The sequence below is a fragment of the Elephas maximus genome, chromosome 25 (assembly GCF_024166365.1).
Source record: "Elephas maximus indicus isolate mEleMax1 chromosome 25, mEleMax1 primary haplotype, whole genome shotgun sequence".
Classification (NCBI taxonomy): Eukaryota; Metazoa; Chordata; class Mammalia; order Proboscidea; family Elephantidae; genus Elephas; species Elephas maximus.
In genome coordinates, this window is record NC_064843.1 from 35,920,087 (window position 1) to 35,934,317 (window position 14,231).

General features: G+C 39.3%; 1 protein-coding gene across 2 annotated transcripts in view; it reads right to left on the bottom strand.

Annotated features, from left to right (window-relative positions):
* Positions 1–14,231, bottom strand: part of CBFA2T2 (CBFA2/RUNX1 partner transcriptional co-repressor 2) — a 169,813-nt gene that overhangs the window by 20,134 nt on the left and 135,448 nt on the right. For both annotated transcript variants that reach the window (XM_049870138.1, XM_049870137.1), the window contains exons 5-8: positions 11,251–11,432; positions 10,141–10,394; positions 7,541–7,626; positions 6,086–6,281 (exon numbers count right to left, since the gene is read on the bottom strand). In XM_049870138.1, the coding sequence (XP_049726095.1) occupies positions 6,086–6,281; positions 7,541–7,626; positions 10,141–10,394; positions 11,251–11,432 (718 nt within the window). The remainder of the gene's footprint in view (positions 1–6,085; positions 6,282–7,540; positions 7,627–10,140; positions 10,395–11,250; positions 11,433–14,231) is intronic.

Below are 14,231 nucleotides of genomic sequence, written 5' to 3' on the forward strand. Positions count from 1 at the left end.
AGCCATTAAAATTTTGCTTATGAAATCTTTAATGATATGAGAACATGCTTAGGAAATAACATAAAATTGCAGTATTTTCAGCGACATTTCAAAATTGTTCAGGATTATGGACTATTTATGTTTCTGTGGTTTCCACAATGAGTTATGCAGTTTTACTATTTTAAAAAAAAAGACAGCCTCATGAGGTTGTTCTGAGAATTAAATGATAATGTACATAAAGTAATGGTTCTCAACTTTGGGAGCCCAGGTTCCATTTCAGACCAATTAAATCAGAATTTCTGTATGTGGGGCCAGGGCATCAAGATTCTTCCAGAGGTCCCCAGGTATATTCTAATGGACGTTCAGGATTGAAAAACCTACAGAAAAAGGCCTAGCTTAGAACACAGAATTAAGTTAAGGCCTTGCAAACCACACTACTTAGAAGCATCATTTCTCTGCAGGTCATATACGTCTTTCAATTGTAGCAATGGTCAAGCATGTATTTTGCGTTTCTCAAAACTGGGATTTTTTATTAAAAATGATAAAAAAAGTAATTTAATTTTATTATTATTACTAAAAGTTCAATTGTAGGAACAGTGCTAGTCTGAAATATATTTTGATCAGTTTAGTGAGAATGCTTGCATGTTTAACAGAATGAACTATTTTCACAAGAAATTTCATACGAAAGTTTGCTTTCAGGTTTACTTCACTATAGTGGCTTTCTCTTCAATTAGATTCATGAAAGAGATGTACTTTTTTTTTTCAATCAAGGTAGGTGAGCAGACAGTCTAAAGAGTCCCAGAGGTCTATATGGCTTGTCAGAAAACCAGCAGAACCCCACTCTTGTTTCCTCACTCCAGAGGCAATCACTTTCGATTTTAGCTGGTTCCTTCGGTATTGCTACATCTCAATTTTTTAGTTGCGGGCATTATCTACTGACTTGGTGTTAAGGTAGGAAAGAATTTCATTCTCTTTTAGCCCTCCTACCCGCCACACACATTCCTTCCCTTTCCATCCTCCCAACAGACATATACTCTTAATTCAGTTAAATCAATAGTCAACATTTACGTTACTCTTAACTAAATGCTAATCACTTAGTTTATATTCTAGGAATCTTTTTATCTTCCAGAACAAATTTTTGTTTGTTCTTAAGTTAATAACTGCTGTGTTTACTCATGTGCTAAGTTTCTGGTGTAATTATTTCTAATTTAATCTCAAATTTTCCTTCTGTATATATATTTTTTCTAAATTTCATTTTCTTGAAGAAATCTCTGACAGCCATCTGGGCTACTCCATTGTGAACTAGCTGCTCTCTAGGCTTGCTATCACTGTTGCCTTGGGACTCTCCTTCATTCCCTTCCTCTCTTTCTCATGTCGGCTCCTGTCTCATCAATTTTCTCTCTATTTACTTCCATGCGTTCTCCAGTAGACATCATGATAAAGGATACACAGGAGGTGCATTTTTGAAAAATTTTAAGTCATTAACCTAGCACTTAATGTTTTAGTGGGGTATAAAACTCTAGATTAAAAATAAATTTCCTCCTGAGACCAGAAGAACTAGATGGTGCCCGGCTATAACCAATGACTGCCATGACAGGGAACACAACAGAGAATCCCTGAAGGAGCAGGAGAACAGTGGGATGCAGACCTTAAATTCTCGTAAAAAGACCAGACTTAATGGTCTGACTGAGACTAGAAGGACCCTGGAGGTCATGGTCCCCAGACCTCCTGTTAGCCCAATACAGGAACCATTCCCAAAGCCAACTCTTCAGACAGGGATTGGACTGGACAATGAGGTTCAAAATGATAGTGGTGAAGAGTGAGCTTCCTGGATCAAGCAGACACAGGGGACTATGTGGGCAGCTCCTGTCTGGAGGGGAGATGGGAGGGCGGAGGGGGTCAGAAGCTGGCCGAACGGACACAAAAAGAGAGAATGGAAGGAAGGAGTGTACTGTCTCATTAGGGGGAGAGCAACTAGGAGTATATACCAAAACCAAACCCAGTGCCGTCGAGTCGGTTCTGACTCATAGCAACCCTACAGGACAGAGTAGAACTGCCCCATAGAGTTTCCAAGGAGCACCTGGTGGATTTGAACTGCCGATCCTTCGGTTCGCAGCCGTGGCACTTAACTACTATGCCATCATAGGAGTATATAGCAAGGTGTATACAAGGTTTTGTATGAGAGACTGACTTGATTTGTAAACTTGCACTTAATGCACAATAAAAATTTAAATGCATACAGTGTTACCAATTACTTGCTTATTGCATCATAACAACAACAAAAATTTTGCCAAGCTGTATCTGAGGTTTCAGTATCTTTTGTTAAAGCTCTATTAAAGTGCTCTTCATTTAACAATAGCGAATAATAATGAATAAAAGGTAGTTAACTAAAAAATAAATAAATAAAAATAAATTTCCTTCAGAATTTGAGAGTACTGCTGCTCCGCCGTCTTCTTTCAATGATGCTAACTGATAAGCCTGTTTCTTCCACTGTATTGTTCCTCGGTGGGCTGTTTCAATCTGGAACACCGTTACTCAGTTCTGGATAACTTTTTTTTTTTTTAACTTTTATTGTGCTTTAATGAAAGTTTATGAATCAAGTCAGTCTCTCACACAAAAACTTATATACACCTTGCTACATACTCCCAATTGCTCTCCCCCTAATGAGAGAGCCTGCTCCCTCCCTCCACTCTCTCTTTTCGTGTCCATTCCGCCAGCTTCTAAACCCCTCTACCCTTTCATCTCCCCTCCAGACAGGAGATGCCAACATAGTCTCAAGCGGCCACCTGATTCACGAAGCTCACTCCTCACCAGCATCAGTTCTGGATAATTTTTAAAATAATTCTGATAGCTTTTCATTTTCTGTTTTTCCTGTGCATTCTCTTTGAAGCTCATATTATCTGGATATATGAATTGGATGGATTGTTTTTCCCTTCCAGGAACAATAATGATGCATTTTTTTGTACTTTTCCCTAAAGAGCTGTTGCTAACTTTTGTTTCTGTTTCTTTAAGTCCCCACCTTAGCTATTAGAGGTTTACCTTTAGAGTCTGGTCACCCTTGACTGCTAGCTAATGCATGCCACCAAAAATAGTATAGAAGTCCTGTTACTATAGATAGGCGTGTCTACTGTGGGCTTAAATATAGGCAGTTTCCTAAATTTTCCTGATTATGGGATTCATTAAACATAACTATTCAGATTCATGGATCCCTGAATCAGAACTTCCAGGGAAGGGCCTGGAATGTTCATGAGAAATAAACACCCAGGATGGCTCTTAATACCAAGAAAAACTGGGAAATACTAATGGCTGAGTCAGTTTTTTTTTTTTTTTAAACTTTAATTGAAAAATATTAAATGGCTACAAGTTCATAAAAAGTTAATTTATAATTTAATAACAAGTTCTAAAGTAAACACCCATCAACCCTTCCAGAATTCCCAAGAGGTGACCAGTGACGCTAGCAAGACTAGCACTCCTGTCCAGAAGACAGTCAAGAGATGACTAGAAGGAACTCCCTCTGCACTTTCTATAATCCACACGCCCGCCCCCCGCCCCCTCCCCCCGCCGAGGAAACCACTCTCCTGACCTCTGTGATAACTACTTTCTTGCTTTCCTTTATGGTTTTAGCACTTGAACATCTCTAAATAAAATACCAAAATGCATCAGGAACAAAATTTGTCCCTGGAAATATTGCGAATCACTAATTTTCAGATGAGGGAACTTATATTCTATCATTTTAAATAAGAAAAATAATAATGCCTATTCAAAGCCTCTAATTTCCCCCCAAATCACTGTAACACTCTTAAATATTTAAATAACGATCCACCAAGGATTTCTGCATAACCTAAAACATTAAAAACACACTTATAACACATCAGTGACCATGCTTGTGTGCTATGCCCAAGAATACTGCCCAGCATTGGACAGTGCTACTCAGAGTGCTGTTCTGCAAACTGTTATTGAGCCAACAAAAGATAAGGAACTTCCACCAGGATACACAACAACTACTGTGTTTTTACGCAAATAATGCACTTGCCATCTATGTTTTCTTGTCAACCACTCCCCCCTCTCCCAGGGATTTTTGTAAGTGCACTATGCTAATTCTTTGTTTAAAAAAAAAAACAAACAGTAAGTAACAAAACTGGCACAAGGGCACTTATCTCGCAGCTAAGTAGAAGAAATGTAGAAGGTAAGTAACAAAACTGGCACAAGGGCACTTATCTCGCAGCTAAGTAGAAGAAATGTAGAAGGTAAGGATTATTTGCATAAAAATAGGGTATGTTTTTAAGCATACTGCTTAGTTCAGTTGACTTCCTTGATAAGGCAAACAGTGCTCAATACAACCTGGCATGTGTTCCTTATATCATCACAGGCTATTAACAAAACAATTTTTGGATTTGTTTTGGTCCATATTTTGAATACAACTCTTATTTAGATATGAATTATGCTTTTCTTCTATAGTGCAATGAACACGTACTATAAGAGAAAAAAAACAATGAAGTAAATAGAAGAAAACACTGGAATCCATGAAGAGCTAAATCTAGAGGGACGGTATAACTTATCATCCAAACAGTTCTCATTTTTGACAGTGAGAAAGGTGCTACTAAGAATTATGACAGGATAACAGGCATAAACTGGGACTGTTGGGGGCAAGTTGGTACGTAGTCACCCTAGCTAAACTTTCAAACAAAGGCTAAGATAGACGAGTAGCAGTAATGCACAGAAATGTTTAAACGGCACCAGCAAGACTTGCAATCCTGTCTGCAGAACAGGTGGTACGTGACTACATCTCACTCTTGTGTTATATGCCATCTCGCCTACACACATGCAGACTCAGTGACGGAAAGCTTATAAGTTGGATGAACTTTGGGTAAGTTTCTGTAAGTTATAATGAATATTTGTGAGGTTTCAGATGGTGAGGGATATCTGAAGATTAGCATTGTCTTTACATTCCTATGAATGGAATCATGCTAACTGTATTCTTTGATGTCTTGCTGTTGCTAGATCTCCCACATAATGGTGCTAATCTATGGATGGGTCAAAAATCACCTCCATGGGTAAAGGAAGAGGTGGGATTCCTAGTTATCATTGTCTGGGGATGCTATATTAATTCTTGCTTTGCCTTGATTTTTTTTTTTTTGGCCGTCTTTTTGAGACTAACAGTCACCTTCTGTGGAACAGCCAGGTGCTGGGCCTGTCATAAGAAGAGATTTGCCCTCCCTGGGGAACACCTGGGGACTTCAAGTGGTTCAAGTGGGTGGGTGGGGACTGAGCCTGATCACAGATGGCTTCTCACTCAGCTGTGCCTTTGGATAGGACACCTCTTCAGTTACTTGGTGAATCTGATGGAACCTTTTTTTTAGGGAACAGCTGTGGCTTCCTGGATGTATTCTGGATTGAAAGAACAGTTACTCATGTCTCTGCTGCTTCAGCTTGGGAAAAGGCAAGATGGGACTGTGATTAACACAGCTTGGTACAGTAAAACCTATTGTAGGAGGAGGCCAGGCAGTGGTTCATAAATGGCATTTCCCTGAATTTGGGGGAGGGGGAGAAGGGAAGGTGAGGTAAACACTTTCAGGGCTACTGTGAAAGTGATAGCACAGTTCTTAAGAGCTCCTTGGCTGCTAACCGAAAGGTTGGCAGTTCGAATCTACCAGCCACTCCTTGGTAACCCTATGGTGCAGTTCTACTCTGTCCTATAGGTCGCTATGAATCAGAACTGATTCCATGGCAACAGGTTTTTTTGTGAGGAATATATGTGATGGACTTGAAGTACCTACTACATTTAGGCAAGCTGAGTTTAACAACGAAACACTCTTTGATCATCATGTAGTACATATACATAGAGAGACAGTTAAAAACAACAAAATCACAAATGTTCTCATTCTCCACAAGGAAGAATTAACATTTCTTGAACATATGTCAGGTGCTGCTCTTGAGTGCTTCACATCTTTTTTCCTTTACTTTCCATAATCACCTGAGTCTTCCTGACTCCACAAACAAGCACTATCTTCCTTTAAAGTGAGATACAAAACGGCTTCGCTGTCATCTCAGGTGAGATTCCAATGGCGGATGTTTATTCTGCGTTGCCTTCAGACTCTCCCCTTACCATTGCCGAGAGAATCTGCGCTCCCAGGACTGTGCTGCCTGGAGACCAACTCGCTCCCCGTTTTCCTCATCTCTGTGTTTTCATTATACCGCCTTTTCCAGTAGTTGAGTTCTTCACGATCAGATTCTTGACAGCGCCGCAGAACTGCCATGGAACGCCTTGTTTTCTCTACCATTTCCATAATGCAATTCAGGGCCTGAGCCAGAGAAGAAGTAATGCAGAAATAAGGTGAGGAAACTCAATCAACACTGAAAATCAAGGACAGGTAAATAAAATACGGAAAATGGGGGTTTAAGTACTCTATAGGTTTAGGAAAACCAAGTTTACATTTGAACACCTTTCTTACTACTTCTTTTAAAGTGTATGTGTGTATGCATACACACACATTCTGAAATTCAAAACATATATGTATATATATTTGGATTTCAAAATGATGTTATTTGAATTCTTTAAGGTTAAAGCAGCCAGAATTTCTTTATAATATGGTCCTTTAAAGACTGTGGTGAAACCACATTATATCTTTGTTTAAATACCCCAAGTTAACTGATGAAGCTGGGGACTTAGAGGAGAATGCAACCAGACAAACATCACCCAAGGAAGAAAAGTGGGTATCTGGAAATTTCGAGCAGGTGCTACAAATTCTCTTCCCTTTTCAGTGCGAGCAAAAACTCCCTCTTCTAACGGGAAAGAGAACCCAGGCTTGCATTCTCGTATTTGGAGCTCTATTTATTTAATGCTTCCTATATAGCTTTTTTTATATATAGCTTTTTATATAGCAAGACCTATGATAAACACCTTATATATTAACTTAAACCTTACAACTCAATTCAAATAATGCAGTATTCTTTTTTTTTTTTAAGATATGAAAACTAAGGCTAAAAGTGAAGCAACTTTCTCAACAACTAGCCCGGCTCAAAAAGATAGGAAGTTGCAAAGCTGGGACAAAAACTCACAAAGCTGTGTTCTTAACCACTGTACTATTTGATTTTCTTTTGTTTATAACCTGAAGTGATCACCCTACCAGAGAGAGTTGGGAGTGGCTCTTTAGGTCTCTAGCTGAGGGAATAAGTGAGTAAACTAGTCTTCATTGAACCATATGTTGACGTAACAATGCCAGGCAAGTTTTGGAAGGTTTGCTTCAAGATAGGATTTGCCTTCATGGGGACAAAAGTCACAGTGAAAAAGGACCTCAAAGATCAAAGCCATCCAATTTGAACAAGTTGAGCACCTGACTTTACCCTGATATGAACTCTTCTGAATTGGATGAATCAGCTGGACGTTATTCAAGGAAGAGGGTCATTCATAAATACAGAAAATAGTAAATGTGGGGGTTCTTTACGCCAAAGATATTACGGTTATCATTATGTTCATTTCAAGCACACATTCCATTCACTGCTGGTAATACTAAGAATTAAAAGTCATAGTTAGGAAAATTATACACTATAAGGTTCTTACATGATCAAGATGTTTCCATTCATCAGCCCATTCTCTTTCTGTCAAACGGTGGTCTACCAACTCATCTTGATAGCCTCCATTTAGGCCTATTTAAAATGAGAGATTAAATTTGGAGATGGAAGGAAGAATACAGTAGAATGGACATACTCTCCCACCAACTTTGAGCACACAACTAAGGTAATGAGGGTGCAGAACTCACAAAATTATATACAACCAACGAAAGAGAGTTATTCAAAATATGTAAAGAACTCCTACAAATCAATTATGAAAGACAAACAGCCCAAAATAAAAACAGGAAAAGAAATAAACAGGCATGTCTTAAATAAGAAAGTATGAATGGCCTATAAACACATAAAAAGATATTCAAACTTAGAATTAGTCAGGGGAAAGCAAATAAAAACTGAGATACTACTTCATATACACATACTAAAAAAATTAAACTGTCAGATAAAACTAAGTGTTGGCAAGGATGCGGCACGCACACAAGGATGTGGTGTACAACCACTGGAAATAACTTAGCATTATCAAAGTACAATTCTTTGCAGGGTTTTGATATATACTGAAATTTTCAAGAATGCAATGACTGTGAATCCTGGGTATCCAGAATCCAGAGTTGCCTGCCATTTTGAAAAATTACATCCCATAAGGCAACGCTGCCCACAGCACGTGACTTGCTAATATTACACCACTGTATCAGTGCAAGCATCGATTATCTCATTATTTCTAGTGTAGTTATGCCCAAGCATTAACATATTTTATTATAAAAAGATTTTCCTTGTGTATTTTACTATAAAATGCTTTCTTATATATTAAAGATAGAATATTGATCCTAAAATTATGGATCTAAGGTAGACAGAGTATCTATGAGTTTCAGTTTAGAACAATAAAAGGGTTGTTAGAATGTTTGTTTCAAAAAGGGGGTGGTAATGAATACTTTAGTACGAGTTTTGAACCACCGTACTAGAGTATAGGTTTTTAAAAGAACACTGGTGAAAATGAAAGACCTGTACCCAGCCTGGCAGACAAACTTAAAAGAAACTATCAAGATAGATGATTGAAGGTCCTTCTAAAGAACACTTCAGGATGAAAAAAGTCTTTTAAAAAAAATTGTTAGAAATATGAGGAAAAACTGAAAATACAGCCAGTTTTTTGAACATTTATCTCAGAAAGTAACAGATCAAACTGGCAAAAAATATACATGGCTATAGAATACACCAGCAGCAAGCCTACTTTTTAACAGATAAAAAGAGAAACAGAAAGGTAACGAGAGAGGACATCTGCTATGCGAGGCCTCATAAAATACTGGCAACACGTTGGGCATCACACAGTGAGGGTCTGAATCTCAAATCCACCATTTGCTAAACATGTGATTTGGACCATAGTTCCTTTATCTCTTATCTGTAAAAAGGGGTAACAACTGTATGGGACTGCTGTGAGGATTAAATGAGACTATATAAACACAACATAATCTAAGTGGTATGTAAGACTCAATAAATACTGGCAGCTGTGAACACCCCTCCTGCCATGGCGTCCACCATTTAGCTACTAGCCATGAGCTTCACCATTCAGCTACCACTGCATGAAGCCAGGGTCTAGCTGTGGTCCACACCTCTGAAGCATACCAGGAAGTCTAAGTCAGAGGGGCGAAGGGCAAATGTGCTGTAATTTTTTACTCCACAGGGTACCCCACAAAACGAAATATGGGGGAAACTGTGGAAGCTAAAATCCCTTTGGTTCCATGTCCTGATATATGCTCTGATTTAAATTCCAAAGAACCTTCTGCAGTAAACCTGTATGAGACAATGAGTGCAAAAAGTAGATGACAAAAGCTGTGTCCAAAACTGATCTTCGTGTAAGATTTGTTAGGGGACTTTTTTGTTTCTTCCTAAATTTAATGGTTACTGTGGATCCACATGCCAGGCACTCCCAAATGTAATTCTAACAATAACTCAGCAGGGGTAACGTCATCTTCATTTTAGAAATGAGTAGTCCGAGGTTCAGAGAGCCTCCGTAATTTGCCTACGATCATACAGCTAATTAGGATGCAGAGCCAAGACTTAAATTTAGATATGCTGCCCTCCTGACCTCAATGTCCATGCTCTTTCACCTCTGCGACCACATATTGTACATCTTTCTTGCTTAATTTTTTAAACTTTTTATACTGAAATAAATGCACACTTATGAAAAAGTTAAATGAATTGTATAAGGAACTCCCTTATTACTTCCACCCAGATTTCCGAAATGTTAGTATTTTATCTCATTTGCTTTGTCGTATTTTTTCTGAAGCATTTGAGAATAAGTTACAGATATGATACCCCTTTTTTCCAAGTATTTCAGTGACTATTTCCTAAATTTTTTGGTTTATTTAATTTCCATTTATCATTGTGTTCATTTTGCTATTTTTATTAAGCTGATATCACTTACTATCAAGACTTTCTTCTTGATAGTAATCTCATATAATGATGATAGCAACAAGGTATGAAATGAGATCAATTTCAAATGAGATCAACAACAACCTTAATGATACTATTGAAATATTACTGAAACCCAAGGATTCCATCTGAACTTAAATCATTCCTATGCTGCTTTGTGACACTTACTAAGACTGTGATGTCTGTCACGAACTTCTCGATGTTCTAGCATCTTGTTGGGGTCACGATACAGGTGTGAAGATGCAATATCTTCTAAGGTGTAGTGCTGAAGAGGCGGAGGGGTGGGATGGAACTGGCCCCCAGGATTCATGAGGGGCACAGTGAGGGCAGGGCTGTGTCGGGGAGCAGGACTGATGGTACACACTCTCTTGGCAGGAGGCTCAGGAGGAATCGTATCTCTTTCAAAACTATTCTCTTCTCTCCTGTAGAAGAACCAGAGGTACATATCTGAGTCTGTCAACAAACGTTTCATGCAGACATTTCCTGAGCACCTCCTTTGTGCTATGTAGTGTGCTAAGCATTTTCACAAACAGGAAGAGTATAAAGTAGGGTCTATACAAGAGGCAGCAACTGAAATGTAGTATTTTTAGGGACCAGGCAGATAATGTAAATTGCTGATTTATTCCAGATGAAAAGACAGGTCAAATCCATTCATAACGAGGCAGTAACATCTAACCCTCATGAAGCAAAGGAGAGACAAAGAAGATGATAGTATTGCCTTATATGAAAGGAATACGGAAGGTTAGAGGGTTCAACTATGTTTAGGAAATGTTCTGAGGCCAAATTTGTTACTGTGGAGGTAAGTTATGGGAAAGAAACAATTCTCTACATGGGAGGAAAAAAGGTTCGCATCACTAATCCACTTGTGAACTGGTAGGGTTTTCAGTCATTCTGCTTCAACTGTAACAAGCTTTCTACTGTCTTTAGCAAGTATCAATAACTAATACCTTTGCAAGACTTCACACATCAGAAAAAACGCCTTTAGCAGATTGTGTTTCCTATGGTTCTCGAGCAGGGGACATATAAAATGTTCTAGAGCAGAATTTCTCATCAGGGGTATACAGAGCCATCTGAAGAGTTTCTTAAAACTACTCATGTCTGGGAGTTGCTCCCAGAGATTTTAGACTTATTCCACTGCTTGATGTTGGGACAAAGCAAACTTAGAAATTCTGAGACTATACCTATCTACAAACACAGCAATCAAATTCTTTCTTTCAGAAGCAAAGGAAAAGGGCAGAATGGTTCTAGAAAAGGGCAACAAAGGTCTTCTCTGCTCACCTCTCAGGACTGGGCCTCTTCCCATTTCCATGCACCTCCATGAGCAGCTCAGAAGAGTCAGCAGGCGATGCGATACTTGTGTTGAGCAGGAGGTGTTCGTGCTGAGCTAGGTACTGAGATGGGGTTTGCTTGGCGGCCCGAGCACAGTGCAGCAGTTCTCGCTGCAGCAGGGGCAGGTTTGCCTTGAAAAGAAGAGGCACACAGGCTGGAGGGCGGTATTCCTGGTTTTTGGGCCCTATCCTTCAATTGTCAGGGCTCACCACCTCAAAATGATTTCACAAACCAGATAACATAAACAAAAGCTTTCTCTCCTTGTCAGTCTGATTTCACCTACCTCTTCTGTAGGTAAAGTAACATCTATTACACTGCACTTGAATTATCATTAGTTGACTTGTCTCTTGCCCCCAGAAGATGGAAATTCTCTTAAGGAAGAGACTGTGCCTTTCTCCCTTTGTGGCTTCATACAGAATCAAAGCTCAATAAATATTTGGAGAACACCCCCCCAAAAAAACACCCAGTGCCATGGAGAACACAGTAGTTTTTAAATTTATGAAAACTTTGGTTAGTTAGAGAATGACTACTGCCTATACGGGAGCAGGAGGAATTCACCCTATCCTCCCTCCTCTATTGGCTACGAGCTCTGGTCTCTCTCTTCGGAATCCCAACTATCTGATTGCACTGTCAAACAATTTTCCCTTCATGGTCTCTATGAGAGCTGCCACGAAATTCCAGAAACAGTGGTTATTCTGGTTTGGTTAAAACATGGGGTTTTTGAAAGAAGAGCAGTGAGAATGACGGGAAGGAAACCAACAAGCTTAGACTAAGCTCTGAGCATACATGGGTGACGCATGGGCAGAGTCTACTTAGTATGGCCCTCTAGATGGGCACTTTTTCTTATTCACCAAAAGGAAAATGCCTTCAATGGGGACAAATCACACATGCACGTGCACACACACACACACACACACTCACACACAAAAAACTCTATATATCTTTGAACTATAGAATTTTAATTTCTCCATATACAAAATTTACTTTTCTCATATTCCTTTTATTAAAAAGCAAACCACAAAATAAGAAATGCATCCCCCTCTCAAATTCAAAAACAATTCAGAGTGAGCCCATAATAGAAGCCTTTATCCTAAGGGAAACTGATGAGCAAGTGAAAGAAGAGTTTTAATACATGCGAGCAGTTATCCCCTCGCCAAGGGCTAATTCAGCAGGCACCATAATTAGTGACTGTTTTAAAGCAGTGATAAATTGACAAAACCCAAATGCTAGCCAAAAAGCTGCCATAACAACCTACCTCATGCTGTTTTCCAAAATAACAGAGTTAAGAATAGGGAATGTGACTATAGAAAAAAAAACACTTTTTTTTAAAGACTATAGTTTGTTCTATAACCTCCATCTTTTGAGAGTAAATTAATTGAAAAAAAAAAACCATGTCAGATCTTTACATTTGTGACATGTGCCCTTTGATGAATAAAGGAACATGCTAATTATTTCCTATTAACACGAATTTCACAATCTTTCTTGATTCTGGGGTCTTGGGGAAATAATTGTCTACTGGCTCTGTCTTACAGAAAGAAGACCAAGATAGAACTAGCACAGCTGTTCCAGGGCTAAAAAAGGTACCAGAGACTGTCCTGAGATGCTGAGGCCTCAGTGCTATTACAACAGAGCCACAGCACAAGCTGTCCACCTGGGAACGATGCACTTTCCTGTATGCATGTAATGCTCTGAGTTAAAAAGTTTTTAAAAACTGTTATCAGTGTCTCAGTAAGGTGACCCATCTTTTTTTTTTTTTTGTTTTTTAACTGAAAGTTTACAATTCAAGTCAGTTTCTCATACAAAAACTTAGACATACATTGTTATGTGACCCTAGTTGCTCTCCCTAGAATGTGACAGCATACTCCTCCTCTCCACCCTATATTCCCCGTGTCCATTCAGCCAGCTCCTGTCCCTCTCTGCCTTTTCATCTCACCTCCAGACAGGAGCTGTCCACATAGTCTCATGTGTCTACTTGGCTAAAAAACACACTCCTCACCAGTATCATTTTTATGTCTTACAGTCCAGTCTAATCTTTGTCCAAAGAGTTGGCTTCTGGAATAGTTTTGATTTTTGGGCTAACAGGGAGTCCGGGGACCATGACCTCTGGGGGTCCCTCCAGTCTCAGTCAGACCATTAAGTCTGGTCTTTTTACGAGAATTTGAGTTCTGCATCCCACTTTTCTCCTGCTCCATCAGGGATTCTCTGTTGTGTTCCTTGTCACGGCAGTCATTGGTGGCAGCCGGGCAAGATGACCCATCTTTTTGATGCTTTTTTCTTTTGCTTAAAGGACATGGGTGAGACAACTGGTGAAACCTCAATGAGGTCTATAGATTAAAAAAACAGTATTACATCAACTCTAATTTCCGGATTTGACAATTGTGCTAAAGTATTTAGCTGTATCATGTCTGCAGTTTTATCTCAAATGTTTCTGAGTAAAAAAAAAAAGGCATATTCAGTATAAATATAACACTGTATCACTTATCAAATAAGCAGTGTTCCCGAAAGTTATGTCTCAGGGAACATTAATTCCAGAGGACTTTATTAGAAAACTAGACTAGCTGGGGGGTTGGGGAGGCACAAACATTGTTGCCCCACATTCTCTCCTGACCTCAGAGCAAGTCCAATCTGCAAAAGCCTCGACTTTGTTAGCCAGCTTCCATTCAGATAACACCTACCCTTCAAACTCTGGCCAGCTAAAAAGACCACGTATCCAATTATTTCCTCTGCTAAAAGCCCAGCTTCCACCCCGTCCGTACACCTCTACTTGCTCCTTCTGTGTGTCACCAGCAGTGTCTGTACACAGACCACAACTCAAAGCTTTTGCAAATCCCACGTCATCAAGCCTGAGGTTTATCTGCAGGCCGCACTCACATCTGTTACCAGCCCAAGGAAAATAAAGACGTGAAAACGCAGCACTTCACGCCGGTTTG